This window comes from Alligator sinensis, unplaced genomic scaffold, assembly GCF_000455745.1.
Source record: "Alligator sinensis unplaced genomic scaffold, ASM45574v1 scaffold300_1, whole genome shotgun sequence".
Classification (NCBI taxonomy): Eukaryota; Metazoa; Chordata; order Crocodylia; family Alligatoridae; genus Alligator; species Alligator sinensis.
In genome coordinates, this window is record NW_005842240.1 from 439,658 (window position 1) to 466,465 (window position 26,808).

The window sequence follows — 26,808 nt, forward strand, 5'->3', positions numbered from 1 at the left end:
ATACCCACCCCTATGACCCCCACAGTTTACAAGAGTCAGACTTCATTTTAAGCTATTGTGCAAGGACCTCTATGTGTACTACACAAATGCATGTAAATCAGGACACAAAGATTTTTTAAAATTAAATTAATGAATGTTGTAGATGTTTGATTTTTAGAATATAATTTGGTACTTTTCTGGTTCTGAGATGGCAAAACCCCTTGTTGAAAGGAATATTTCTGGGGGCAAGGGGAGGGACTTCTGGTTTCAAAGGTATGGGGTTAGAGGGCGGGACTTCTGGTCCCAAGATGGCAACCAGGAGGGCAGGGTACCTGTCAAGGGGCAGGGCTACCCATAAGGCCCTTGACAGCTTGCCATAACTCAGTAAGCGGCCCTCCACCCAAAATAATTGCCTGCCCATGCCTTACATTTACATACAAAGAAACCATATTAAATACACTATCTTTGAACTGCTGCCAAAAGCAGCATGTGCTCAGTAATAGAAAATAATGAAGCTGATTAAGTATAGCCAACATTGAGTATGACTACAAAGTACATGGCTCATATGGGGCAAACATGCCAATGGTAACCTTTGTATTGGGGGGGGTGTGTGTGTGTGTGTGTGTGTGTGTGTGTGTGTGTGTGTGTGTGGGTGGGGGGGGCCCTTAAAAACAAAGAAACACACAACCTCCCCCCCAATGGGCAGTTGCTGCCCCAGGAGGGACCTGGCACCAGACCTGAGGGTACTGCAACACTAGGCCAGCACTGAGAGGGCCAGAGCCAGTCCTGACACCCTCTCCTTGCTCTCAAAAAAATGCTGCTACATTTGATTTTAGTCAAAAGGCCAAGATTTTTTTTTTTTTAAATTTTCATGTCTCAGGCCAAATTAGCCAAATCAATTCTGAATTCTATGACTAGAAATCTGTGTGGTGCTACCACCAGCAAGTACCCTCCCTCCCAGACTCTTCAGCTTGGGGCTTCAGATATTCCCAAATCTTTGGCAGACATCCTTCTACATGCAGGCCTCAAGCCCAGAGGCCTTGAAGTTCAGATGCCCCCGAGTTTTGCATGCCCTTAGCCAAAAAGGCCAAAGGAACAAGTGAGAGAGAAATCCCTCATCTCCATAAAAATAAAGCATGTGGCTGAGATCATCCTGGAGGCTATAGCAGACTTTTGTAGGGAGGCCTGCCTGCAGTGCATTGGACAAGTCTCTACCCTTATCTACACAATGTCATTCAAGGTCATCTCAGCCTGGTGATCGTGGTATTTCTCCTTGATCTGAGCCAAAAGACCAAGTTTAAAAAAAAATTTTTTTTTAAAGAAAATTTTTGTGTGTCCCAGCTTGCATTAAACAGATCAGGTCTAAATTGGTTTGAATCATCCAAAAACCATACCATATGTGGCCCTGCTACAAACTCCAGACTCCTGAAGCAAGTGTTATTCTCCCTGGCTGGGTCCGCTGTGGCTCCGTAGAGAGGCAAAGATATTTTTTCCACATGTGGTAAATTGTATTATGTGTCCGTTAACTTCACCATCACTTCTGTAGGGACACCGCCTGCCTCATCAAATCCTAGAAACCTGCTGAGCTCTGTCAAGGTGTATGCTTGAGAGGAGGCAGAGGAAGCACTTCAAGGACCTCCTCAAAGCCAACTTTAAAAAAATGCAACATTGATATCAACTCATGGGAGACTATCATCCAAATGGAGGAATAGTCTGCTGCAAGGATCTCAGTATTTTGAAACCTTATGATGAAAATAGGAGACAGAAAAATGGAAGCAGCAGAAACAGTGCATCACAGACTGAACCAAGAACCCAGAGCCATCTACCCCACATGGAAACATTTGCCCCAGCTGCAACAAGGTCCGTCAATCACTGACGGGCCTCGTTAGCCATCTTCGGACTCGCAGGTAAGGCAATCATGGAAGACAATTATCCTTCATTGCGAAGGATTGCTGATGATATTTGAGTAAATATAGTATTCTCTATTCATATAATGATACCCCAGACATGCCAGTTTTACTAAACAACCATCCTATTGGACCTGTAATTTCATGTATGAACTCCTTCAGCATTCTGGGATGAAAACAGCTGGTGCCAACCAGAGCATAGGAAACTCTGAGCATTCCCTTTAAGGCAGAACTGACCATGTCCATGTATATACCCTCATTTTCACTAGCCAGCCTCCCTTCACCATTCTGATTGAAAACTCAGGTGCAATATTCATTTACTTTTTGTAACACACCTAAATCAGAAGAACCTTTTGCAATTTGTTTAAATTACCTAAAAACCTTGGAGGATGGGACAACACACAATGGATGTAAATTGCAATGAGACATTTAGTTTAAACATGGGGGGAGGCGGGGGACACAAAACCCCTCTAAGAATGGCTATGTACTGGAATAGTAATGAAATCTTCCTTCACTGGGGTTAAGAGCAGGTTAGACAAGATTAAACAAGTAGCTGACTCCTCAAGGTCCCGTCCATCCCTATCTTCCGTGATTCTATGACTTTGGTGAAGACCCTTAGCCTGTCAAAAGTCTGACTGGCAGGAGCTTGTACTGATGCTGACTTTGATCTACCACAAAGCACAATATTACTGTGCAGCAACAGAACAGAAATGTGAGAGTATATATCTTAAAAACTGAGAGGTGTTATAGTGGCTGGCATCACCACCTTCATTTCAGCTTGTAGACAAATGACCTGAAGTTTCCTGAAATCCAAGATGAGTTATCACTCTTCTTTTCTCTTTCGAACCAGAAATTAAGAGCTGGAGACATCACCCCAGAGTCCTTAAAAGCAGGTACAGCTGCATCAGTCTTAGCACTAAAGTGTTTCCGCCTTAAATGGTAGGTCCTCTGTGGTATTCTGGACTTTTATGGAAATCTAGATCCTTACAGCCATTACTATTTCTGTATCACCATGGCAGGTGCCATAGCAAATGGCTCTCTTGACTGCATCTAAGACTTTTTATAGGCTCATCTTTGCTACTGTCTGGCCTTTAGATATCAAAGATGTTAAGGTCTTTCTGGAGTTGAAAAGCACTTTATTAATGGAGGCTGAGAATCTCTCAAACCTGGAAGCTGTAGCTGCTATTGAGGGCTTTGTACCTGCCCCCCAGAAATATACATAGCTCTTAAGGCTTCTGATATTGGGTATTAGGAAGACAGCCAGCAACTCCAGGAAGCAAACTGCAAATATACTACAATATATAATGTATCTATCTATCTAGATTCATAATACATTTGCTCTAGCTGCAAGTGAGGAAAAAGTGGTGAATTAGGTGTAAAAATAACCTGATCTCCATTATCCATTTCCTGTACTATGGGATAAGAGGAGGCAGCGACTGATGATCTACCCTGGCTGAGTCCATTATGGCTCCATAGATGGGCAAAGCCATTTTTTTCTACATGTGGTCAATTGTATTGTGTGTCTGTTAACGTCACCATCACTTCTTCTGTAGGGACACCACCTGCCTCATTAAATCCTAGAAATCTGTTAAATCCTCCAAGTTGTGGCCCTTCCAGGAGGAGAGAAGTTTGGGTACAGCCCCCAAACTCTTTGAAATGGGAACAGGTTTCAGGCAAGTACTCCTATTTGGGACATAAAAGAGCAAGGGTTGGCTGGAAGGCAGCATGCGAGGCTGAGACAAAAGATTGGCTTTGACACTCAGAGCCTGACCTTCTGTTTGCCCCAACTTTGTAGAATGCTGAGCCAATATGAACAAAATGTTTCAGTGGGCAACAGAAAAGATATATGAACTCTAAATAAATACAAAGGGATCCAGTAATCCATTTTGACCAAGACTACCTGGTCTAATTTTTAATTTTATTCTACACCATTATAATGCAGTCTTGTATTTCTGTGGACATCTGGTACACTGTATACACATCCACTAAAAGGACCTGTTATTTTTTTAAACCAGCAGGCACTCAAAAGAATGCTGAAACAGAACATTTCAAGTCTTTACCTCATTTTTAGTTCTTTAGTTATGTAATGAAAGAGCATGCCAAGAATTCCCTCTTGGACTGATAAAAAAAAAAAAAGGAAGAGGGCTATCCCGTAAGATTTCTGCTGATACAAAAGGATGGAGAAGTACATGGTCAGCATCCCTTTCTCCTTGCCATCTGGTTCAGGATAACTTGGCAGTTCAGCTGCCTACTGCCTTGCTTATTCCTCATCTTGCACTTGGAGGCACCACCCATGTCAGAAATCTTAATTAGTTAGGGTATAAAGGAGGACCTCAAGTGTGTAATAAATGGTAAAAGCAAACAAACGATCCTATTTGAATAGAAATAGCATTAGCAATAAAACACAAGGAAAAAGAATACAGGCTTTCTGTAGAAACTCTTCTCCTTATAAGGTTACCCAATGCTTATTATCATGAAATCTCATGAAGTCTTTATCTTCACCCCAGCTGACTTGCTTCAACTGTAATTAATTCTGATTAAACATGAATGAAAAGCTACATGCATTCATTCAGTGTGCTCTGAGAGGAAATATTTTAAAGTAAAGCCATATTTTTTTCTATTTTGTGGGTGTTTTCCAAACAGTAGGTAGCCAACTCTGTAAGGGGAATCCCCTTACATTTCCTTGGCATTTTTCCTTTGATGGCGGTAGAGAGGAACAAGGTGTGCTTCCATACAGACAGAGCAGAGTTCCCTGAGCCAGCAAACCTATGAGATCTGCTGGCCCTCTGCCTCAAATGCTGCTTGTCTGCTCCCTCTCCCAGTGCTCAGCTGGAGGAAGAGGAGAGGGTACGGATGACATGACAAAAAAGCATTATAATAACAGAAATTTGCGAGGGAAGAATAAAGGGTAAATGGTAGAGATAAGTAAGTCCTGCCTGATCATGAGGTCTGGAGCACCCAAATAGCTTCTGTGGCATGTAGGTTAGACCAAAGAAAGCAAAGAGACGAATTTGGTCATATTGGTCTGAAGTCAGCCAGAAGACAGGTCTCAGAGGTGCCACCCTGCCCTAATTCATTTAGAAAGGCAAAAGCTTTTCATAGGTGAAAGCCTACCTCTTCACATGCTATGAATGCACTTGCAGAGAGCAGAAGTACTAAACAGACATGAATAAGTGACATACAAAGGATAAGGAAAGGGGGAGGAAATAAAAAGTAAACAGATAAAAGACAAAAGCAAACAGGAAAAATACAAGAGGACAGCAGGGCTCTATCAACGTTTTTGTCCTCTGTCAAAGAAGGTGGAAGGGACAATCTGATGCTCATCTTCTTTTGCCTGACAACTGACAAATACAGCACACACATGCCATTTATTCTACCATCTTAATTATTAGCAAGTCTGTGAAGCAAACAAACACTATTACTGGATGTAGCTACAGTTGACACTGTATAAAAGTGTGCTGGTGAACATAATCACCATAATGTTTTTTTTCATGCAACATTTTGTTTTACAAATCCATCAACCCAGTCCATCAACTACATTTTTATCTTACAAAGACACAAGTTATTTTTCTTTTGCATAAAAACACCTTATCCTAACGTACTGCAACAGTAATCAGCTTCTGAATTAGTTAATGAAAACTCAGTCTTGGATTTGCTTCTTCTAATAACAAACCAGACAAGTTGCATGTTTTTACCTACAATACCAGATTTCCCCCTTTTGGCCAATTCAAAGTGCATGCATCTTGCTCCACCCCTTTCCCTTTTTGGGTAGCTTTGTACATAACTGTGAAGTCATCCGGTAATACATTCAAATATCCAATTTCTCAGCAAACACAGTAACTATTTCTTTAAAATAAACTATTCTCTTTAGAAATACAGGGATTCAAATGTCTGTTACCTAACTGGCTCTTAATATATAAACCTTCTAAAAATTTATCTGAAGCATGTCTTTGAAAGGAAATAGGGAGAAAAGTAGCTTCTGCATTTCACATTTCAACAGAATATGAAATCAGGAGGGAAAAATATACAAGATGATCTGCATGATTTTTAAGCATAAGCTGAGCTAATTATGAATAATCAATGTGTTGAAATACAGGAGACAGAAGTGTTGGTTATATCTAAATTAAGATATCAAAACCTTAGGTCAGATTACATAATAGAACAGGTACATAAATTTTAATGATTATTACCTAGCCTATTCCTCACTAGAAGTCATTCAGTATTTAAAATAGTCACACATTCTTCAGTGTGTATGCAACAATACTTTAAATCTCAGCTCACTAGATGCTCCAGGCATAGCTGCACTCTAGATTACACTGCAGCAACACTCGTGCTGAAATTTTCCAATTCACGTAGAACACAAACTGGAAGTGAGATGATAGACAGCAAACAGTAGACGTTCTATGGTAAATTGACTAAGACATTGATACATACATTACAACCAGTTACTGACTCATAATATTAAATAGAAAGACAACAAATGCTCCCCAACCCCACATACATGCACCCTGCTCAGGCTGCTTACCATTCATGGCTGTGTTAAACTGAGCCATCATGGTCCCGAATGTGCCTTGCTAGCTTTTAGCCATCTGCAACATAAAAACATTGCCCCATTAATAATGCAACAAGGGCAGAACGCAGCTTAGTGCTCCCGCTGAGCAGAGGGAATGTCTGTCCCCTTAGCTCACACTTCTGAGAGCAAACAATGCAGGGCTTCAGGCTGCTGCTGAACAAGCCAAATTTACGTTTGGAAGGGAGTGGGGGATTTTTACCGGGTATGCAGTGCAGTCTTGAACCTAGAAGCACGTTCTTAAAGGAAAACTGTGCCGACTGTGCACGTACTGTTTAAGATCCACCCACGCAGGCTTGACAACACACCGGGACACATGCTGCACAGAACAATCCTTCACTGGAAGGAGGATGGCCTGGATCACCTAACAGACCTTTCCTGACTTCCATGATTTACATTAATATTTTTTGATGTTAGAATTTATAGATTTTCTCTATTTATAAAAAAAAAAGAAGTGTGATACTCAAATTTGTCAGTTCAATATTTCATACATGACTTTCCACAGAACTTGCAAGTGTTTCGGCAGAAACCCACTGCTTTCTGTAAATAACTAACTGATAATGAAATTGCACAGTCAATTTTCCTGCACATAACACCAGTACCTAATACTATTATGAAGTCATTGCTTTTTTGCTAGTTTATCAAGACCAGAAGAAATCATCGTCTGATACTTCTCAATAGAATATGCTTTCAAAATAAGATGTAATTATTTCTTATTATTACCTGGTATGACATGCTATATTTCTTACTAATGACTAAAATATATTCTGCTTTGTCACATTTCAGGAGTACTTAACACTTATTAATTCTTTATATTTGCAAAACATTAACTAATATCCTTGGACGGTGTCTCAGTTAGGTACTACCCATTTTAACAGATAATGAACTCAGATAATGACCTGAAACAAAGTTCTCCAACTGGAGGCTGTGTGCTGTGGCCACAGGCCACCTGGGAACTTCCCCCCTGAGCCAAACACATTGGGCACTTCCCGCCCAATTGCTGCTCCATGTGTGGGCACAAGTGGCCCAAGCACAACTTCAGCTCCCTGGTTGTGGACTGATCCGCTGCACCACACCATGCCAGGGCCCCATGCCAGGGGTTTCTCCAGTATTGTGGGCTGTTCTGCCCTGCGCCCTGGGGTGGGGCAGGAAGCAGAATCTAAAGGGAGGGAGACCCCAAAGCCTCTTTGCAAAACATTGCTGCAGATGCTGCAGTTGGACTGATGGCAGGAGAGGTGACAGGGTGGAAGTTCAGGGGCTGCAAACTAACCCTTCCTGGGCTGCATGCAGCCCAAGCTCTCCCAGCTGAACAATCCTGACTTAAAACACCATGCCTCAATGGAATCATTTTAAATTTGACATGGAAAAGTATATAGCCCCTCACCTTTTACTTTGAGACTAAAATCTGTAACTACTGGTCAGGAAAGAGCAACAAACACGGCACATTTTGTTGAATTAAAATATGAAAAAAAATTAAAATGGAATAGAGAAGGGAATGAAAAAAAAATCCCCTAGAAATGCTGCCAACTGACAAAAGCAGAACCTTGCTGCAGTTATTCTCTTCCCAGTGCTCAGATATTTCTAACGTTTTCATTTTTGTAATACATTTCAGATCCTTATTATCATCATCCCTCCCCTCAGTTACATAATAGTGAAAAGTACAACTCAAACATTTTCAGAAGTATTAAAATGCAGAAACTTTTTCCTTAAATGAGGCTGCTTACTTTTGCCTACCTGCTTGCTTTATTGATTACAAAGAACATGTGGCTACTTTCTGGAGGCATTGAAAAATGTCCTTGCAGAGTGCAGAACACTTATGAACTTCCTATATGCTTATAAAATAAATGGAAAATACTAGAAATCAGACTGTGCCATTTCACTACAGGAACAATTTGCATACAATATTTATAATATATGCTATTCTAAAGATCTAATTTTAGACCTGGATTGGTTGGTTTGTACATTACACAGCCATGTGTACATTATACTAAGATACTCACGAAGATAATACTTTATCTAAAATCAATCCATGATATGCTGCTGTCGCGACTGCCCAACAAGGAAAGACCTAAAAACTGGAGTTTGTTTTTATCTGACTCATTTTCCAACAGTAACACAGAAATGGAAGGTAAGTTCAACTGGTGTGTCAAAAGTGACATTGGGGATCAGGCTGGCTGTCCAGAAGTGCTGGTCCATGTTGTCAACACCACTAGGACACAGTTTTATAAAGTGAGATGAGCTGCTGGAAAGGTTAGAAAAGGGCTAAGATCCTTCAAGAGGATGCATTCACAAAGAACCTTGCTGTAATCGAGAGCACTCAGCAGGGACTCTGCGTAGACACAAAGATCCACCTGTGTGATTTTATGGCAGAACTGGGACTTATCTACACCACCGCTGTGCTGTGCCAAGAGCACTGCTGTGAAGCATGACTTGTCTACTTGTTCCCACTGAACATGCAGCAAATCCTGGAAATGAATCAGTACAGCTTTCTTACAGTAGAGCTCATCAGGCACCACAGGCTCTCTGTCTTGATTATGTCTATTGGCATGTGTTTGGGGCTGTAAGTCAGCTATATCATCACCTCATCGCAAACGGTCAGGGCAACACTCCACGGTACAGCATAAACCTGGTGGTGTTGGAAGTTTAAAGTTGTTACTGATACTAATACATGACCTTTCCTGTCATAGATCCTATTCTGTTTTGTGGATCACTTATTCTAAAATAGGAATGTGCCATTTTGCTTCTTCCTGGTATACAATAAAGGCTCGTCATTCCACTCACCACTACCAACAAATCTCCGTTTCTGTTATCAACACCACCAAATCATGCACTTCTCAGTTTTGTTTGAGGGTGCAGATACCTCGCAAGTAAACTTATGAGTTTTCTGATCCCTTAACTAAAGCAGCAAGGGGGAACTGAAATTTAAAAATATATTTTTCTTTCAGAAGTTTGTATAGAGTTTGAATTAAATTAGTATTATAAAACACCGTGGTGAAGTGGTTTGTATTCTGTTTTAAAATACATATTAAGAGGTGATTTACTGCAAAGAAGAATGGGATTATGATGGGCCCTTTAAGTGGGCATAGAGTCTCTTTGGAAAGAGACCTACCATACTTGAATTTCTAATGTAAATACATCCCAGGAAAAGAAACCCCACATACAGAAACAGATTGTAGAAATGAGGAAATAACCCTCAAATCTTAGAAATCTGAAATATGGAAACAGAGAAGAAATTTCTTTTGATACATTTAATGTCTCAACTTAGGGGTGAACCGATAAAGATTTTCTTGGCCGATACCGATAGCCAAAAATTCATTCTTCAGGCATATTGGCTGATACTGATCCAATAACTTGTTTACATGAATGCAGGTGGGCAGTGTGGAGAGCAGCACCCTGAAGGTAAGTCTGTTGAGGAGAAGGGGTATGAGGGGTGCAGATCAAGGCCCCCATGGTCAGGAAGGGAGTGGGGCAGGGGCTGGGGCAGGGCAGTGAATGGGACCCCCGGACCAGGGTGGGAAACAGGATAGAGTTACGGGCTGCTTGTCCAGGAGATCGGTGTTCTGGTACTTAAAAATGGTGACAGGAATGCTTGAACTAAAGCAGCCTGTTGTAGGCTCAGGGCTCTTCGCCCTGCTGCCTTTGCCCTGGGAGTCATGTGCTGACTGCGCTGCCTCCCCTGCCTGTCTAGCAGCAGGAGAGAGAACTCGCTGCTGCCACTGCTGCTGATGGGCATGGGAATGCAGCGGGGCCAGTGCGCAGCTCCCAGGGCAAAAGCAGCAGGGTGAAGAGCCCGCAGCCCACCTTCACCCTCACCTCGCTCTGGTTAAAAGCATCCTGGTGCTTAAAAATGATGGCGGTGGCACTTGAACTAAAGCTCATTCAACGAGTTTTAGTTCAAGCACCCCCACCACCATTTTTAAGTGCTGGGCCCCTGACCACCTGGACAAGCTGTCTGCAGCTCCGTCCCATTCCCTGCCTTGGAGTCCCATTCACTGCCTTATCCCAGCCCCAACCTCAGCCACTGTCCCACTCCATCCCTCACTGTGGAGGCCTTGATCTCTTCCCCCCCCATCCCTGTCCCTTCCCTTCCACAGATTTACCTGCAGGGCGCTGCTCTCCATGATGCCCAGCTGCATTCCCGGCCACATGCGGGTGCAGCCATGTGTATGCATGCAGCGTCCAGCTGCACATATGCTCGCGGTGTCTAGGGACGCCAGCCAGAAGGCATGTTATATTTATCGGTACATTATCGGCTACCTTGACCAAAAAAAAAAAAAAGCTGACAGCCAATAATATTAATTTTCCTTTTATTGGTGCCGATCCGATATCGCACCGATATATTGGTGCACCTCTATCTCAACTAGAAGTTTTCAAATTTTCTTCAAGAATACCAACTGTCAATAACATTTAAAACACTGTTCATTTCTAAAGCTGTAGTATTATTCTCCTCCAGCCCATGCCCTCAAATTATTAACCACTTCCTTGTCCTAATGTTTTGATGTTTCCTCCTCCTTTCAGGCATTTCCTTCCTTAGCTTCTAAATAACATTTTCAAGGACTATAAAACAACATAAAAAATTATCAGTTTTGTAATTAAAAATAATCTAAAGTGCTAGAAAGACTACACACTTCCTAACGGAACAAAACCGAGACCAAAAAAATGTTAATGGGCACATCTACACATGCCCTTTAATGAGCATTAGACTATTTTAATAAGCATTAAAGTGTCACAGAAAACATGCTCTTTAGTCAATGTGCACCAAATAAGCTAATGTGCATTTTTAGCACCTTACACTGGAGGTATTAAATTTAAACGTGCATTACCTAAAGCACATTAATGAACATGTAGATGCCCTCACTGAGTACTACTAACACTCCTGCTGCCTCATTTCTGAAAGGGAGAGTAAATGCAATATGCGCTAATTAATTTGTTGTCATGTATGGTATCAAACTATAGCTATACTGGATTATCAACTCAATTAGGGTTTGATCCAACTTCTGCCAACTTCAAAAGAAAGGTTCACATAGACGTCAGAAGGTGTTGGATTTGGCCTTTACTAAGGGTATCATTAGTACCAGAGAAGTACAAGTTCTTCAAATCATAACAAGGTAAACTGGCCAAAAGCAAAAGCAAGTCAAGGTAACATAAAAGTCAAAGCAAAAGATAAAGTGAGAACATTACTGTTTCACCTTATCAAGCACCATTAGATACAGTGTATTTCAATATAGTCTTGATTTTTAGCATATGGAATGCTTAAGTAATGAAATGAACTACAAAAACTTTAAACCATTTTTTGAAAAAGCAAATTCTGAAGAAAAACTGGAAATAGTTTTAGAAAATGAAGAATTCTGTAATTATATTGAAATGATGTTTACATTTTAACAGTACCATTATTTTGCATAGTAAGTTATTTTCCATTAACAACTAGAATTAATTACGTCTAAAATCTTATTTAATGGAACTGCACATGTGCACGCAACTGTTTGCAGGGTTTGGTTCTTTGTTATTTTAATAAATGACCGCACCTGAAACTCTACTTGTTGAAGGAACAGGGCTTATTTTACACCAGGGGCAGGCAATTATTTTGGGCAGAGGGCTGCTTACCCAGTTTTGACAAGCTGTCGAGGCCGCATGGGTAGCCCCACCCCTCGACAGGTGCCTTTCCCCCTGGTCACCATCTTGGGACCAATGTCCCAGGGCCAGCACTAGTGGGGCCCAAAGTGGGGTGCAGGCTGGCAGGGGTCTATGGAGCTGGGCTGGGCTGCACCAGCAGGGAGAGGGAGGAGCTGGCCCAGTTCCACAGAGCCCCTGCTGCTTTACTCTGGGCCCTGCTGACGCTGTCCCCAGGACACAATGGCGCGGACCCCATGCTCCCGCTGGCTCCCTGCCCGCTCACTCCCAGTGCTCCCCAGCCCCGCGATACAGGCAGGGGGGAGCGTGGAGCCCCAACCCCCTGCTCGCCAGCAGGGAAGGAGCTAGTGCTGAGCATGGGGAAAAGCGGCCCCTCGCCCACCCTGTGGCCAGCACTTCCTGCTGCAGCTGCTCGTAGCCCACATGGGGCTGTCCTGAGCAGGCACAGGCAGCCCCATTTGGGCTGCGAGTGGCTGCAGTGTGGGGCAGGTGAAGGGCCGCTTTTCCCAACGCTCAGCACTAGCTCGTAACCCGCCACTGCTGCCAGCGTGGGCCCCGCACTGGCTCCAGGCTCAGCCATCGGGGCTGCACCACAGTGGGAGCAGCTGCTCAGCGCGGAGGAAAGTGGTTGCCCTGCTTCCCGCGCCGGGTAGTGTTTGCTGCCGCCGCCCTCCCGGAGCTCATGAGCTGGGCACCCCAGAGGTGGCGGTGGCAAACAGTGCCCAGGGGGACTGCTTTCCTTTGCGCCGAGCAGCTGCTCCCACTGCGGCACAGTATTTCCTGTATTAAAAACGATACTTGGCAACTATTAAATCCATAATCAAATTTGGAAAACTCCAAAGAACGTCTTATTATAGTACTACAGACAAATAAATACAGTACTATACAAAAATGTCAACAAAGAACACAATCCTTTTCTACAAGAGATTATAATTAAATACACACTCGGATTACAGCAAATATACTATATAATGAGCCTTAAAACTGGAACATCTCATAGAAAAGATGATTTTTTTGAAGTGTTTTGGAAGAAGTGTTTTTGGTGAACATCAACCGCTAACTGTTCCAAGCATAAAGAGCAGTGGCATAAAAACAGGAATTAGTGAAGTTTTAATAAAAAGGGCATTAAACTATTTCACACCAGTTAAAGGACCAGACTTTCTTAGGACCAAAGCCACACGCAGACTTTTCTATCAGATGTTTATAGCCTGTAGCAAAGGATGTTGCATGTGAAAAAGAGGAAAAGCTGGATGTCATTATGGTCAAACAAAAGATCTGTACATTCTTGTAAATAATCACTTAACCTGTTTCAAAGCAAAAAGCAGCAATTTTGTTTTCACAACCTGCCCTGCCCAAGAGCAGTTTCTCTCCACAATGCTTATTAAAGCTGAAAAGTGGGGAAAAAAACAAGACAAGACAAAAGGAAAGAACCAGGGGCAGGATGGAAAAAAGAGCAAGACCAAACATGAAGGAGGTAAGAGAAGAATTTGATTCAACATAGGAATAAAGTTATTTTCCCATATTAAGTACCTTTACTTGTGTTTTGCTCTATGGAGAATGTATATACGAGTTTATAATATTTAACTTATATTTTAATCTATTTTATCAACATCTTTCCAAACAGAAACTAATAAAATTCTGCTTTTAAGTCAGAATGGAGTTCTGTTGCACCTATGCAACTGGAAAAAGACTGCCAACCATTCTGGAGGCAGTATATGCCAATACTCCTAATAACAACATAAATGAAGTGAGGGAAAAAAGTATGCATAGCACCAAAAAAAAGTCAGCAAGAACTTGAATCCCAGTGGGAGCTGACTGATTTGCTAAACCCTTAATTGGATAAAGCAAAGATGACTTCATCAATACGTGCAAATCAAAATGGTGAAAACACATTAATACAGTGGTGCTCACCTTTCACCCAGCCCATGGGCCAGGTGAGTGATATGGGGGGCTGGTCTGTGGACCAGATGCTGCAGGCAGGTTCAGTCTGCAGACCAGGCTGCATGGGGCTGGCACATGAGATCCAGCCAGGGAGTGACTCCATACATGGCCCCGCCCCACGTACCAGATCCAGGCACAGAGCCACTCTGCCCACTGACTTGACACTGGACATTGGCACAATTTGGCACGTCTGGAAAACTGACAGTAAGGGAGCAGCATCAGTGCTAATTGTAGTGTTAGTACTATACTGCAAACAACTCTCCAGTGCACCAATTCTAAAAATGTACTTCTAATGCAGGCATGGCCTTAAAAAGAAAATTAGAAAAACAAAAACCTACACTTGCATTCAAACATTCCCAAAACTAGGACATTCAGATTTGAGAATAAGCTTATACAGGTCTGGAATACACACCTGAGGCACCAAAACACCTTAACTTGGACTCTATAGGGATACGGAGCTTGTGAAGAAACAAATGTAGCCATTTGAGACAACCTTACAGAAACTTTCACTCCAAATATTCAATTAAATTTACTCAAAAATTGTAAAAGCACTACATAAACTCTAAGTTTATACACTTGCATACCGATCAGGTTGCGTATCACAATTTCCTAAATTCCTAGACTACCCACACCAAAGGTTTACTCCACATTAAGACTATGAGCCATTAATTCTACCCAGTACAACACTTGCACTTGGAAGTTTCTTGTGTTTTGATAGCTCCTGTTCAATTTTACCCCCTTCTAAGCATAAGATTCTCTCCCAAAACAGTATAATATTTAAACAGAAGAGGCTTTTAAAGTGTGGCTGCTGCATCAGGCAGAACCGATTTTGTCTAACTACATAAACCTTCAAACTGCTGTTCATGGTATGTACATGAAAAGAGCAAAGGTTAGAGTGGTAACAAAACATGTACTTAGAAATGTCATCATGCGTATGAGTCAGTACTTGTACAGCTTCAACCGTCTTCTGCTTCTGTGGAAAGCAGATTTTCTGAGCACTGATGGTGAAAAATATACAGAAACAAAGACTGGAGAATAGCAACAGCATACGTGATCACTCTAGCAATACAAAAGCTTTTTCTTATTTGTGCTGATTTTATTTTCCTAAATTTCTGTGAAATTCTTAAATCTTTTAAGATAAAGGCCTATTCTTAAATCTTAAGATAAAAGCCTCAATCTAAAAATAATGCACTCTGCAAAGGTCCTGACCCCTGCCAACATGTGTTTGCCAGAGTAAAAGGAACAAAGACAGGAAGACTGAAGGCTGGCATGACTCCATGGCAGGGTTCGAACTGTTTGCCTACTGCATTTGACATCAATGTGATATAAGTAAACAAAAGAAAGTACATTGGGCAAGGGCACCCTTTGGCGGAGACCGAGACAGGGTGAAAGGGGAGGAGGAGTTTGTTCTTATCTTAGTATTTTATTCCTTTTCTGTCATTCTTTTTCTCTTTTCTTGTAAGCTACCTAAGCCTTTTTGGGAAGGCTGACATATAAAGCTAATAAATAAATATGTTAGGGATTCCTAAAAGTTAGGCATTCCACACACTCTTTTAATGCCTAAGTCTCTGGTTATCTGAACCACAGCTGATATCCAGGGCTTTTGCTGATTTTTCCCTATTGTTACCAATATTCTTATTCTCAGTCTTCTATTCTGGACATACCTCTTAGAAGCTTAACCATTTACAAGAGACCTCTCCCTTTCTTTCATGGAAGCAAAACTTATGTTGGAAACCCTATTATAGAGAAAAAGGGATCTCAGACATCCCAACACTGCAGCAAACATTCCAGCAGCAAGCTGTTTCTCAATTTGTTACTCCAGTATTAATCCCAGAAGAAAGTTCAGAGTAGAGTATGCTGATCAAAGAAATCTGGTGCAGGTAAGCATAGAAAGATACAATACATGAAAAGCATATGAAAGGCAATACTTTATATCGAATATCACAAGAGGATAAATTTAACATACTCTTAAGATTCTTATAACATTTTTTTCAGGGAAACTCAGTTAAATTTGGTTTCACATTTCTAGCTTGAAGAATTTTTGTGGTTTGATGATGAATAAACATAAATTATGTCATGGTCATAAGAATCACTGGCTACAACTGTTACCGACAGATTTAGCCTTGTTTCATCAAACAGCACAGGCAGTTATTTTTGTTATTATCTGTATTACTGCAGTACCTAAGAAGCCCAACTATTGACCGGGATCTCATTGTGTTAAGTGCTTACAAATGCAGAACAAAATGACAGTCCCTGTCCCAAGGAGGTTATGATCCAAGTGTAAAACAAGCTACCACAGCATGGGTAGCTAGAAACAGACAGGGAAGTACAGAACATGCAAGGATCCTGGTTCTTCTGTTTAAAAATGGAAAAAATTCTCCGATTTAAAAAAATCTGAAATCCACAATTAAAATGACACACCACTATAACACACACACACACACACACACACACACACACACACACACACACACACACACACACACACACACACACACACACACACACACACACAGAGTTATCTGGCGTCCCCCGGGAATGGGAGATGCCAGATAACAAAATACGCCGGTTAATTGAGCACCCCGGCTGCCGCTTCTCACACCGCATCTGGGGAGTCCCTCTGTCCCTCCCATGGCATCACTGCCGCTCCCGGGGGGCCCACAGGGCCCCGCAGTACAGGGAGACAGGTGCCACACAGCCTGTTATGCCCCCAGGCAGTGGGGGCTCAGCAGCGCAGGTTGCTTTGCCCCAAGCCATGTGGGGCTCGGAGAAACCGGAAGTGCCACTGTGGGCACTTCAGCTTTCACTTTACCTTACAAGCCGGCATGCCGGTTAGTGGAGCATGCCAGCTTGTAAGATGCCGGATAACAGAACTTTTACTGTGTGTATATTTAGGTATCAACTGAACATAATATTTTATTGATATATTTACAATTCTAAAGCAACTTGATTGCCTACCAGTACCTCAATCACTATAATAAAATAAATTCTAAGTCCCTATAAACTTTGGTATTTGATTTTAGGTTTTTTATCATGGAAAATCAGAGCTTTCCCTGCCCCCTTCGCTCACCAGGACACAGGTCCAGGCCCTTCACTCTCAAGCCACAGCCCCCCAGTCCTGCTGGTGGCCCTTGCTCCTTACCCACAGACCCCCAGTCCTGCCAGAGGGGGGCCCAGCTCCCAGGACTACGAGCTCAGGGTGTCTAGCGGCCAGGTACCTGTGTATGTGCACACATGCACACAGCACCCTGTCCTGACCACCCTCCGTCCGCTCCCCTCAGCCCCTTGCAGGCTGCAACTCTGCTAGCCTGCAGAGAGCTCTTTGCAAAAGGGGAAAAAAATCAGTGCGTTTCTCTGTTAAAATGAAAAATCCATGTTTTTTCTTGGCCATAAGGGAAAAATCTGTGGGTTTTTTTCCTGTTTTTCCACGGGAAACTGAAAATCCAGATCCCTGATGAGGAGACAATATCAGTCAGCAGGACAAGCGGTGGGATCAACAGATCACCATTCTACCCACTGTTGAGCAAAGAAGAGTAATACAGAGGTGAAGAGAAAAATGAAGTTGCTTTGTGAATATTTTTGGGGAGCTCCTTAGTGTGAGGGGTAGCATGGCAGAAATGTGCATTTGAAAATTTAACAAGTCACCATTAGAGGCTGAAATCTGAAGTAGAGTAATTTTGCCATGCTGTATGAGAAGCAACAGGAAGGCCACAAAGGGCCTCAGAAGTGTATATAGCTTATGCTTGTTGAGACAGAGAAGGTAAACTTGGTGGAGAGCTATAGACATGACAGACCAGGAAAATGAGATTTGAAGCAACACTCCATAATTATGGGCAGGGCAAAATAGTATGGGTCATGGCTAAGGAGAAAAAAAAAAATGCTGTAGTACTTGAGATGTGAGGTAACTGTGTCTGAGAACCAGGAAATACACTGCCCAGGAAGGAAAACAGTAGCATTTTTAAGTCCACAGCTCCAAACACAGTTCTCAGTAAAACAAAAACCAAAACCCCACAACTATATCTATCCTGGGATAAAAAGCCCTGCTATCAATTTGATATTAGTTTACAACTGTAGTTATTTCAGTTTTAGAGTAAACAAGGAATAAAGTATAAGCTTGCAATTGAACATGCTAAAACGTGCAAGGGCTGCTTAACAAAAATGAATACAAAGAACCTTACATAGAAAACACTAATCTTCATTAACTAGCAATAATACGATTGTATCTTCTTAACTCTGTTTTAATCTACAGAGCCTATATTATTTAAATGAAGATGGATTGTGTTAGCCATAGTACAACATATCACTAGACCACAATGGAGAAAACTGATTGGGCCTTTAGTAGTAATGTTTTCAACCATTAAAAATGGCATCTGTTGTAACATAAAGGGCAAAAAACTTCCAGTACCATTTTATCTTGGATTTGACTTACATACTCTAATGATATCTAAAACGTCATTGTACCAAGAGTATATATGCATCAAAAAGGTAACTATCTGACTCAAATTTGTATTAACATGAATAACTGTGTTGGTCTGTATGCGTATGAGTCTGCTGAGGGCTCAAGGGGGTAAGAAGGCATGCAAAAATCTGACTCCCAAGATTCTTAGTTTCCAAAAGTATTGCTAAAGGAAAAGTCTGCAAACCTAAAGCAGCTTGTTATATCATAATATGCTATGGTAAACTTAAATTAAGTAGTTTTTCTATGCTGCAGCTGTAACATTTTTAGAAAGGAATAAATTTCAAAAGACAATGATACTCATTTCCAGCTTTTCCCAACCTTTGCTTCATGTTTTAATGGGTCAACAACATAAACATTGAAGTATGTCAGTCATAATTAATGCCAAAGCATTTAATAAACTTCAGTTGCGTAAGTGTAGCAATATTACCTCTACAACAACCAACTGGAAAATACAAACTACTACTTCTAATAGCTGAAATGCTATTAAAATTCATAGCAAAATACTTCAAACAAAGTTTAATGCTGTTCGACCTAAGCTTCCACTTAAATGAAATTGCACCTACTTATAGAAGCAGATATTTTGGACCTAGCTTCATAACTTGCACAAAATAAAGTTTTCCAGCTACTGGTCTTATTAATTTCTTCATTAAACAAATCAATTTGCTGTGCTGCTATTGTCATCAACCTACATTTAAATTCTGAAAAGAAATTAACAGCCCGCACAAAGCTGTGCTTATCTATGAATTCATAAATAACAGAACCATAGAAAATTAGGGCTGGAATGGACATCAGGAGGTCACATCTAGTGCAACCCCCTGCTCAAAGCAGGACCATCCCCAGCTAGATCATTCCAGTCAGCGCTTTGTTTAGCCAGGTCTTGAAACCCTCTAAGGATGGAGCTTCCACCACCACTCTGGGTAACCTGTTCCAATGCTTTACTACCCTCCTAGTGAGAAAATTCTTCCTAGTATCTAACCTAAACTTCCCTTGTTGCAACTTGAGACTGATGCTCCTTGTTCTTTCATCTGCCACCACTGAGAAGTCTCTCTTCTCTTCTGTAGATTAAATAAACCCAGCTCCCTCAGCCTCTCCTCATAAGTCATGTGCCCCAGCCCCCAAACAATTTTCATTGCCCTCCACTGGACTCTCTCCAACTTGTCCACATCCTTTCTACTCCAGATGTGGCCTCACCAGTGCTGAATAGAGTGGAATAATCACTTCCCTCAATCTGCCTGCAATGCTCCTTCCAATGCAGCCCAGTATGCCGTTAGTCTTCTTGGCAACAAGGGCACACTGCTGACTCATATCCATCTTATTGTCCTCAAGAACCCCCAGGTCCTTTTCTGCAGAGCTTATGCTTAGCCAGTCAGCCCCAAGCCTTTACTGGTGCATGGGATTGCTCTGTCCTACGTGCAGGACCTTGCACTTGTCCTTGTTGAACCAATCCTCCAATTTGTCTAGGTCACGCTGAATCCTAGCCCTACCCTCTAGCATATCTACTACTTCCCCCAGGTTGGTGTCATCCACAAACTTGCTGAGGGTGCACTCTATGCCATCTTCCAGGTCGTTAATGAAGACACTGAACAAAACTGTGCCCAGGACTGACCCCTGGGGCACTCTACTTCATACCAGCTGCCAACTAGATATGGAGGCATTAATTACTACCTGTTGAGTCCGACAATCCAGCCAGCTTTCTATATCCTTATACTCCTCCCAAGTTGTTTGTCCAAGCTTCCACTTCTTGTAAGCTTCCTTTGTGTGTTTAAGCTCACTGAAGAGTTCTCTGCTAAGTCAAGCTGATGTTCTTCCATACTTGCTAGTCTTTTTGCACATCACGATGGCTCACTCCTGCAACTCAGTAAGGTCCTGGGCTCCTCTCCCCCTCAGATTGGCTTCCCAGAGGATCCTGCCCATCAGTTCCCTGAATGAGTCAAAGTCTACTTTTCTGAAGTCCAGGGTTCTTACTCTGCTGCTCTCCATCCTTCCTTTCCTCATGATCCTGAACTCACTGGCTCTGTACCTGGCAACACAGTTTGGGGAGGAGGTGAGAAGCCAACAGTGGTGAAAGAACAGATTAGGGACTATATAGAAAAGCTGGACATGTACAAGTTCATGGGGCCAGATATGATGCACCTGAGGGCATTGGCGATGAGACTGCACAACTGCTGGCCATTATCTTTGAAGCCTCATGGTGAGTGGGAGAGGTTGTGGATGATTGGAAAAGGGAAGATATAGTGCCCAGAAGGATCCAGTGAGCTATAGACCAGTCAGCCTCACCTCAGTCCCTGTAAAAAATCATGAAGGTCCTCAAGGAATCCACTTCTAGGCACTTGGAGGAGAAGAAGGTGATTAGGAACAGTCAGCATGGATTCACCAGGGGCAAGTCATACCTGACCAACCTGATTGCCTTCTATGATGAGATGACTGGCTCTGTGAATGCAGGAAGAGCAGTGGACTTGGTATCAAAAGTCTTGCTAAAGTCAGGGTGTATCATCTCCCACAATATTCTCGCAAACAAGCTGAGGAAGAATGGATTGGATGAATGAACTGTAGGCTGTATAGGAAACTGGTGGATCGTCAAGCTCAGAGGGTAACAGTCAATACCTCAATGTTTAGTTGGCAGCTGGTATCAAGTGGAGTGCCTGAGGAGTCAATCTTGAGGCCAGTTTTGTTCAATATCTTCACCAGTGATATGGTAGATGGGTGGAGTGTACCCTCAGCAAGTTTGCCGACAATGCCAAGCTGGGGAGTAGTAGATAACCTGGAAGGTAGGGCTAGGATTCAGAAAGACCTCAACGAATTGGAGGACTGGACTAAAAGAAATCTCATGAAGTTCAATAAGGACAAGTGCAAAATCCTGCACTTAGGATGGATCAATTCCATGCACTGGGACAAGCTGTGCACTAGCCTGTCCACTATAAAGTGGACAATAAGCTGAATATGAGCCAACAGTTTGCCCTTGTTGCAAAGAATACTAATGGCTTTGCATTCATAGGAGTGTTGCCAACAGATCAAGGGAAGTAAATCTTCCCCTCTACTTGGCACTGGTGAAGCCACACCTTGAGTACTGTGCTGAGTTTTGAGCCCCCAAATACAGAAAACCTGAACACATTGGAGATAGTCCTGTGGAGAGCAATGAAAATAGTTAGGGGGTTGGGGCACATGACTTCCAAGGAGAGGCTGAAGGAACTGGTCTTATTGGCTGCTTGCACATGTGAAAAACACAAAACAAAACATAAAGCATGTGTTACCAGAAGTAGCAGTGTTATTTCAATCTGGCTCTGCAGCATCTGTATAGATTGGGTGCTTCAGCTGGGCTTTTTGGTACTTTTATCTAATAGGCGATTGAATCGGCTTTAGTTAAAAGTGCCAAAAAAGGTCCACTAAAGCTCCTGATCTATACAGATGCTGCAGAACTGGATCAAACTAATGCGCTGCCTCTTCTGGGCATGCACTTGGATTGGCACAGGACTGCGCAGTTTAATATAAACTGCATTTTTTTTGGTTTTGTTTTTTTTTTAGTTCTGCAAACAGCCATTTAGTCTGGAAAAGAGAAGACTTAAGGGAAAATTAATAGTAGCCTTCAACTACCTGAAGGGGGCTTCCAAGAAGATCAAAGCAAAACTGTTCTCAGTGGAGGCAGATGACAGAACAAGGAGCAATGAACTCAAGTTGCAGCAGGGGAAGTTTAGGTTAGATATTAGGAAAAACCTCTCTCACTAGGATGATGGTGAAGAACGGGACCAGGTTACCTAGAGAGGTTGTGGAATCTCCATCTTTGAAGGTTTTTAAGACCCGGCTAGAGAAAGCCTAGCCTGAAATGATACAGGTGGGGATGGTCCTGCTTTGAACAGGGGCTTGGACTAGATAACCTCCTGAGGCCCCTTCCAAAAATTTTTTTTTTTTTTTTTTATAATTCTGTGTGTTTTTGTAGAAGGAAACAAAGATCAGTAATGAAATAAAATCAGCAATCATGTTTGTTTTTTCCATCTAGATATATTATACAGAAGTAAAGTTGCATAACAAAGGACATGGCATAAAGATTTAACTTTTAACCCTAAAATTTGAATCAATAATAAAGCATTTTAACAAAAACTGACTAGCTACTCCCTACAATATTTCACTATGAAACACACAAAAATTATCCCAATTATTCAGATGATGAAACTGAAGGTAACATGCTTAGTATGTCAGAACCTAGTAATTTCCAGGCTCTTAAGCTAGTGTCTACACAACATTTCTAAACCTTTAGAGAAATATCCTCCAGTGTTGAATATTTTATTTATTGAAAACATTTTAATTCACTTTCTAGTAACGTACTTCTTTAATGTTTTGTGGGAAAACATATGTTATCAAAAATAGGCTCAGGTCTCTTGAGAGGGATACTTGATGCAATAAGCATTAATAGCCATTTCCACTGACTTCAACGAGAAACAGATTCAGTCCCGGATCTTTGTTAACTTTTTTTTTTTTTTACCTTTTAATAGCCTACATCTGGAAAAAGAATAGCTACAGAAAAACAACAGCAGAAAATAAGTTTGCAAATGGAAAGCAGATGAATGAATCAAAAAAAGAAAATAGTATGCCAGTACTTAACATACTGAACATTTTTTTTAAAGTCAATTTTCACTAGCTTCTTATTCAAGCAATACCAATTAGTCCTGCAGTTCCATGCTGATGGGGACTTAAGGCTAGATTTTCAGTTACTTAATATGCAGCTAGGTGACTAATGAGATTTTCAAAAGCACCTGAAGCAAGTTTGGTGCCTAAATTACACTGATTTACCAGCTGGAGTTAGGCACTTTTGCAAAACCCCTGCATCTTTATGTGATGTAACACCTTTAAAAATATACATCAGACTTTTAGAGAACAGCAGAAGCTGCATTCTCAGCAAAGCTAGAATAATATGTTGCATCATCCATCACAAGCCCCAGGCACAGGGGAAACCTGATCTTACTAGGCTGATGTTGAATAAGATTAATATTGAGGTTCACATGAGAAGGTTTTTAGTATTCAAAGATATAGTTAACTACTTCATTTTATAGCTAGAAGTCACCTTTGCAATGTATAATCAGAACTCTACTTTTCTGACAAGTGCTCCTATGACTCGAAAGCATCTCTGCATACAAAAGATAGCTAAAATTAGTCATCTTATTAGTGAGATGCAGAGAGGATAGCAGATCACTTTGCACTGTCCAGCCACCTGAAGCAAGAGTTTCAGGGTCAAGGAATAAAAGGTAGAAACAGGTCTTCATGCACATAGCAGCACAAACACTCAATTTTTTTTAAAAGCACCGTACTTATCCTTTGCCATCAGCAATGTGGAGAAATGCCAGGAAACATATCTAGGGGACCAGATGAGAGAAAAGATGTTACCGTGCAGATAAAAGCTGGTTTGCAAGAGTGAAAACAAATAATTTGAAAACAGGAAAGGATCAGAGAGAGAAAACACAGGAGTTAAACTTACACAGTAAGCAAGGTTTAAACACAAATTATAGATGACAAAACAAATAACAGTTAAGAAAAACTAGTTTTAAATTCTGAAAAGGAAGAGGTTGAATGTTATGAAAAGGAAAATAAATCAGACATGAAAATGTCAAGATGGTAGTGTCTGAGGATCCAACAGAATTAAGAGAACAAGAGCTAGTCAGGAGTCCAGTTTATCTTTAAAGAACTGGATACTGCCTCCTCCCTCTTTTTACAAGCTTTGCAAAGGGACTGAATGGACATATTGCTAGGCAATGTTAGCACTCCTGTCTCTAAAGCAGTGATTCTCAAGCAGGGGGCCACCGCATAGTTTGCCTCACAATATTAGCACAGTTAGGTGTGCAAATACCTATGTGATTCACAAGATAAACCCAGAGATTTTACATACGAGTCCACAGTGCTAAAACCTTCTGACCTGTTATGGTCTTTCTGAGTTTTTGCAACAGAAAAATTGCTGTACTATTTTTTTCCATAGTAAAAAAGTAAGTGAAAACTAAGAGCTGCATTTTCTGAAGGGTGCCTTGAGTCTGAAGAGGTTGGGAACCACTGCTCTAAAGTGTCAGTTACTGTGCAACTTAGCCAGGGGAAAAAAACAGGTCCAAAGTCTGTAATGGTGATTTCTGATTACGAGTACCTCAGCTTTGGGGTCCTCAACTTCAGGCCCCTCACAGGTGCCAGATTTTAGAAGGGATGGTGCTTGTTTAAGATGTCTCAGGTCATTAAGAACTTTAAAATCTCTGACACAAATTGTTCTCATCTGCCCGAACGTCACCAAGTGCACTCTGGAGGCAAAGCAAGCAAGCGCTGTTTCTCTGGATCATGGCGTATACGGAAGAGGTCTAGTTACTGTGGAGGAATCACTGACTAAACAAGAACACAAAGCAAACAGCTGAGTGAAAAGTGTTAAAGCAAACAATATTCAATACCTCGTATCCTGAAGTGAGCTTTATTCACTTACTGTTAAATAGTATGGCAACAGAAATATTTGTAAACTAAACTACTTTACCCCATGAGTGTTTCTCTGAAGCTCACAAATAGCTGTCTTACCAACAGTGCTGAAAAATCACTAACAACTCACTTCTACCGTAATCTATTTGACTTTGTCCATGCCAAGGACAGGGATAAAAAATACACCATAATTCACTATTAGCACAAACTTCAGGAGATTACAATTTGTGATAGTAAACATGGCGTGAGGAGCAGCACAACTTCCACTATTGCTGGAGGAACCCTTGATTTATTTATACTACTGTAGCACCTAGAGATCGAAATCGGGCATCAGGCCCCTTGTCCTAGATGCTGTACGCTACAGACTGATAAGAAAAGTAGATCCCATCTCAGAGAGATTGGAGCCTAGGTGTCAATAAGGACATAACAGGAAGATTAAACAATACACGGTGGAAAATGGGAGAATGGGAATCAAAATGTTTGATTAAAAATGAAAAGCCTCAGCTGAACACTTGTTTGATCAATATGAGTTATGCAAGCATCCTGGCTGAGAATGAAAGGACCATGTAGGACACGTATAAACGCGACCTCTGTCTGAACACTTCAGCTCAGCAGTGACTCAAACAACCCTAGAAACAAACATGATCTTGTGTTAGGATGACAAGAGCCAAAATACCCCAATCTGTAATCTCACCTTTACCAGTCTCTCTCTCAGCCAGAATCAAGCTATTTTTACCCCCTCTGTTTCTTCCTCTATGAAAAAGGAGTGATAACACAGACAAGAGAAGAGTTTCATGAGGACAGATTATTTATGGTAATATTTGTTAAAAAAAAAAAAAAAAAAAAAAGTATTACACACACGAAAACTAGTGCTTATGCTTATAATGCTTATAAGACTTAGTAAAAGTAAAATCAGCCTTTACATTTTTGTAATGTAAGAGCGATGTAGCCGTGATGGTCCAGAAATTTGGCAAGGCAAGGATTTCTTAGGGTGCTCTCTCTATTTGTACGGTGGTGTCAAAACTAAGCTCATCTATCCCAGTGACATAGTTGGTCCTATAAAAGATATCACCCTAAGAAAGCCTTGCTTCTTGCCTCAGTGTTAATGTGGTGTCCCACTGTCTCCGGGAAACAGATTCCTTTAAAAGCATTGTTATTCATTATTCAAACTGCTTTCAGACCTAAGGAGGCAAATGAAGCACCCTGGACAGACAGATGGTGGCCACAATTTATTTTCTTTACAATGACAAAAGAAAAAAAAAAGACTGAGAAAACGTGACAAATCCATGTTGAACGACAAACATCTTCAACCGCTGTTAAGTTTCTTCATACTACTGGTTGGACAACTATTAGACAAGAAGCAAGTCGGCAATGGCAAGGATGTACTTTAGCTACATCTCTCCCTGGCCTCCCGCGGCCCTCCGCCCCTGCCACACGTCACGCGTATTATGAAATTCACTGGTGAACCACGCAATAAATTCAGACCAGCCACACGTGCAATGCGATCATCACCCCGTGAACCCCAAACCGCGCAAGAAAGGTAGAGCGGCCACACAGGCAGAGGAACCGTCCCGCCATAAAATGACAAGTTGCGCAATAAATGTAGACTGGCCACACGGGCAAAGGACTTACCATGCCGTGAACCACGAATCATGCAATAAAACGGGCCACAAAGGCAAAGCAAATGGCGAATCGCGCGATAAACGTAGCCCGGCCACACAGGCAAAGGAATATCATGAAATAGTGAAGAGTGCAGTAAGTGTAGCCCAGTTACACGGGCAAAGCAACCATGTCATGAAACAGCGAATCGCGCAATAAACGTAGCCCGGCTACACGGGCAGCGGCGAATCGCGCAATAAACGCCCCCGGCCCGGAGCAAAGGCACC

The 26,808-nt window shown here is 41.7% G+C and overlaps 1 protein-coding gene across 9 annotated transcripts in view; it reads right to left on the reverse strand.

The window, feature by feature from the left end:
- Nucleotides 1-26,808, reverse strand: part of ITSN2 (intersectin 2) — a 127,840-nt gene that overhangs the window by 95,955 nt on the left and 5,077 nt on the right. For 6 of the 9 annotated variants that reach the window (XR_003094959.1, XM_025208592.1, XM_025208590.1 and 3 more), the window contains exon 2: nucleotides 6,412-6,475. The exons of 2 other annotated variants lie outside the window; for them this stretch is intronic. Coding sequence is in view for 5 of the 7 variants with exons in the window: in XM_025208592.1 (XP_025064377.1) it covers nucleotides 6,412-6,442 (31 nt within the window). In the remaining 2 variants the exon portion in view is untranslated. Of the gene's footprint in view, nucleotides 1-6,411; nucleotides 6,476-22,807; nucleotides 22,828-26,808 lie in introns of those variants that run through there. One more of the 9 variants, XM_025208594.1, reaches the window with a different exon arrangement.